This window comes from Chrysemys picta, chromosome 18 (assembly GCF_011386835.1).
Source record: "Chrysemys picta bellii isolate R12L10 chromosome 18, ASM1138683v2, whole genome shotgun sequence".
NCBI classification, from domain to species: Eukaryota; Metazoa; Chordata; order Testudines; family Emydidae; genus Chrysemys; species Chrysemys picta.
The window spans coordinates 4,688,341-4,692,356 of record NC_088808.1 but is presented as its reverse complement, the minus strand read 5'-3'; the positions used below and the strand labels follow the sequence as shown (position 1 = coordinate 4,692,356).

The 4,016-nt window shown below is 66.2% G+C and overlaps 1 protein-coding gene across 1 annotated transcript; it reads left to right on the top strand.

Annotated features, from left to right (window-relative positions):
* Positions 1-251: 251 nt before the first annotated feature.
* LOC135976466 (skin secretory protein xP2) lies at positions 252-2,567 on the top strand. The gene has a single exon (XM_065572128.1). It carries the CDS (start codon positions 462-464, stop codon positions 1,539-1,541), a length of 1,080 nt encoding a protein of 359 aa, XP_065428200.1. The 5' UTR covers positions 252-461; the 3' UTR covers positions 1,542-2,567.
* Positions 2,568-4,016: the final 1,449 nt, after the last annotated feature.

Below are 4,016 nucleotides of genomic sequence, written 5' to 3'. Positions count from 1 at the left end.
GGACGATGTGGAAGGGGAGGCAGGGGCAGGCTGGCGAGGGGGCAGCCCAGCAGGGGCTGTCAGATCAGCCAGGACAGACACAAACCCAGAGGCTGGAGCCGTGGGCGGGTGGGAAGTCCCAGTCCCCCCGGGCAAGGGCAGGTGGCCCCGGGTCTGCTCCGGGGAGAGGGCTGGAGAGCAGCGGGCTGCAGCGCGAGCGGGTGGCCCCTGGGTCCCACGCGGGGCTGGGGCTGGGGCTGGCCGGGAAGGGCCGCGGGAGCAAAGCGGAGCAGAGGCGTGGCCCCTGGAGCCGCCAAACCAGCCGGGCGGCGAGGCTGGCCCCGGGCCAGGACGGGGGCGGGGCGGCGGCTCCCGGGTCCCGCCTGCCCGGGTCGGGCTGCCCTTCCCGGCGCGTGACCGGCAGGGCGCGTGGGACGGGCCGGTCCCGGGCAGCGAGCGGCCACAGCTGCATCGGCACCGGGATGACAGCCGCTGTCCTGCGGGCAGAGCCGCCCCTCGCCCCGGCGCCCCTCGGCGGGCCCGGCCCCGCGCCCGGGGAGCGGGGCGAGCTGCCGCCTCCGGGGAGCCTGGCTGCGGCCGCCGCGGACCGGGAGCCGGCCCGGCAGGAGGGCGATGCGGAGAGCCCCGGGGAGAGCGAGCCGGAGGCCTGGGGAGGCGAAGCGGGGGCCGCGCCCTGGCCCTCGGGACAGGTGCCCAGCGGGGCCCCGGCTCTGGAGGGCGAGGAGGGAGCGTGGGAGCCGCTCCTGGACCAGCGCGAAGCGCCAGCCGCCTGCGGCCCCCCCGGGGCGCCTCTGGTGGGGGGGCACCTCTGCTCGGCTTCAGCCCCGCTCAGCCTGGTGCCAGCGGCTGGCAGCAGCCCAGGAGCTCCCCAGGGGCTGCCCAGTCTCGAAAGGACCCCCAGCCAGACCTCCAGCCGGAGCCTGAGCCCCTCCAGCGGGCGGGCAGTGGAGCAGGACCCGGGCAGCGCGGCCGAGCCCTGCTGCGCCCCGGGGGAAGCTGGCAGCGCTGAGGAGGAGTGCCCCATCTGCACGGAGCCCTACGACAGCGGGCGGCACACGCAGGCCCTGCTCAACTGCGGCCACGTGCTGTGCAGCGACTGCCTGCACGCCATCATGGACCGGGCCGGCGCCGCCGAGATCGGCCGCGTGCGCTGCCCCATCTGCCGCCAGAAGACGCCCATGCTGGAGTGGGAGATCTGCAAGCTCCAGGAGGAGCTGCTGCTACTGCACGCCCAGCCCGCCCCCGCCTCCCCGCTGGCACTGCCCATGCCGCCCCCCCTGCCGCCCCGGAGGCCAGGGCTCTGCGGGGCACTGGAGCACCACTTCCAGGTGCGCTTCCACACCAGCCGCATGTTCGGCTGCCTGCCCTGCGTGCGCTACCCCCTGTGCCTGGTCAGCGGCCTGGGCAGCCTGCAACGCCGCTGCCGCTGCTGCTACCTGCTTTCGCTGGCCGCGCTGCTGGCGGCAGAGACGCTCAGCCTGCTGCTCATCTTCCTGCCCATCGTGCTGCTCGTGCTGCTCTTCCTCATCCTGGACAAATAGGCCCGGAGGCCTCTACAGCCAGGCCAGAGTGCGGGCAGTGATCAAAGCAGGGGAGGGGATTGGAGGGGGGCGGCCCTGGGGAAGGCCAGGCTGGGTGTTCCTACCCCCGTCAGGAGGGCTAAGCCGCAGGTGTTGGGCTGCGGTGTTCAGCCCGGGGAGAACCTGGCCAGCATCCCCACTCTCAGTGAGGTCGGCTCTGCAGGCCAGGAGAGAGACAGCTGGGCCGCAGTGACGCCCTTTCCAACTGGGTTGGGCTTCTGTCACAGCAGCTGGTAAGAACATAAGAACGGCCCTACTGGGTCAGACCAAGGGTCCATCTAGTCCAGGATCCTGTCTTCCGACATGACCAGTGCCAGGTGCCCCAGAGGGAATGAACAGAACAGGGAATCATCAAGTGATCCATCCCCTGTTGCTCATTCCCAGCTTCTGGCAAACAGAGGCTAGGGACACCATCCCTGCCCATCCTGGCTAATAGCCATTGATGGACCTGTCCTCCATGAATTTATCTAGTTCTTTTTTGAACCCTGTTATGGTCATGGCCTTCACAACATCCTGTGGCAAGGAGTTCCACAGGTTGACTGTGTGTTGTGTGAAGAAATACTTCCTTTTGTTTGTTTTAAATAAAAGGAAGTATTAAATAAAAGGAAGTAGAGCACCAGCAGGGTCCCCCTGGGCACTCCATGCCAGTGTCTATGCACAGGGAGAGGGGCAGGGGTTCTCTGCTCACAGAAGGGCCCAGACATGAGCTAAAGGCAGGAGGTGCCGAGCTCTGACAAATCTAGAGCAGAAATGGAGGCCACGGGGCCAGCCAGTCCCAAAGCAGAGTTTAAACAGTACCACACTCCTGCAGCCTGCCCACATCAGTCAGTGTCACTGGAGCAGAGGTGGGGCAGAAGCCCTGAGCACAAGGCAAGGAAGGGCTGGGCTGGCCAGGGGTGGTTCGTGTCTGGTTCCCTCTCTTGTTCAGTTGAAAGATTCTGTTTCCTCCAGCTCAGACTGTGAAAATACAAACGATTGACTTGAGAAGCGTCTGTCTGAATGCAGAACCCATGGGTGCGACAGGGGTGGGTGCTCTGCAAACTTTCCCGGCACTCCTCATCCGCAGCCCAGTTTGGGTCCCCCCCGCCCTGCACCTGCTCTGCCCCTCCCCCCAACCCTACAGCCCCCTCTGTCCTTGCTCTGGTCTGCCCAGTACCAGCTCCTGCTCCCCAGTCATAGCCCTTCACTGAACAGCCACTGCCCACCATACCGAATTCTGTGGGGATCTGGGCAAAGGGAAACTGAGATCCACCAAACTCCTTGCCCGTGTGACCTGGAAGGATTTAAGCCAAGCCTGGAAGGCCAGTGCGCTAGCCGTGAGCGGTGCCAACGTGCAGGGGGCCGAGTTGCCAGCTGGGAGGCAACTGACTTCACAGGGCCAGGGGCTCTGGCGTGTTCAGTGCAGCCTGGGGCACTGCCAGCCACAGACCCCGTCCCAGCAAACCCAGGCTGTTTGATGCAACCAGGTTATAAAGCAGAGCGGCTCTTGGCTCCGTGTCCACGGTCTTGCTCCCAGCCCGCTGGCTCCTGTTACACAGGACTGGCTGGTTATTCTGCCTGTCTATACAGCTGGGCACTCCTTCCCCCCCCCCCCCATGCAGCAGGCAGAGGGGCTTGGTCCAGTTGCCCCACGGCAGGGATGGCAGCACTGGGAGACCTTGGGGCTGCCCAGGTGATGCTCTCTGGGAATGACACAATTCTCAGGCTGAATCGGGCTCCAGCTCCCTCCCCTCGTGCCAGCTCTGTGCCCCCCAGTGCTGACCCGCAGATCATGTGCGGGGGAGGGAAGCTCGGAGCCCGATCCACCTGGGGAAGGGAAGCTCTGCTGAGCCGGGGCCCTTTCCGGGCGAGCTGCCGCTGGCACTCGACTGTGTGCACAGGAGGATCCTGGCTTCTGATGGGCTGCTGTTGATTTCCTTGGTTTAAACATTTGCAGCCAATGGATCACATCAGGCCCCCCACCCCCAGCCCTCTGCAGCGCTGGGGAGGGGGGCGGGTGTCACTCCAGGTGGCACCGCTGGCTCTTAGCTACAGAAAGGCCCATTAGAGCAGAGCCAACACCTGGGGCAGCCCTGCCTGGCCCCCAGCAACTGCCAGCTCCATGCTGACCTCAGGCTGTGCCTCCGCAGGCACCGGTCCCTGCCTGTGTCCTTCAGGCTCCTGCTTGCCCTTCCCTGCACAGAGATAAGGGAGCCGGCGCTGCCCGGCTCTCCTGCAAGGGCACAGTAATGTCAGAGCAGAGAGCCTGGTGCCCCTGCACCACTGCTAGCACCTCTGTGCAACCAGGGCTTTGTGAGGGTTCAGTCCTCTGCCCCCAGCCCAGGAACCTCCACCGGGGCCCCACCTGCCCAGAACCACCATGCCTTGCTCCGGCCTGCCTAACCCCCAGCCTAGGGCGGCTCTCCCACTGGACCCAGGCTACACAGCACAAAGAGC

What these genes read in the sequence shown, in the direction of transcription:
- LOC135976466 (XM_065572128.1), top strand. Translation starts at nt 462, where the DNA reads ATGACAGCCGCTGTCCTGCGGGCAGAGCCGCCCCTCGCCCCGGCGCCC.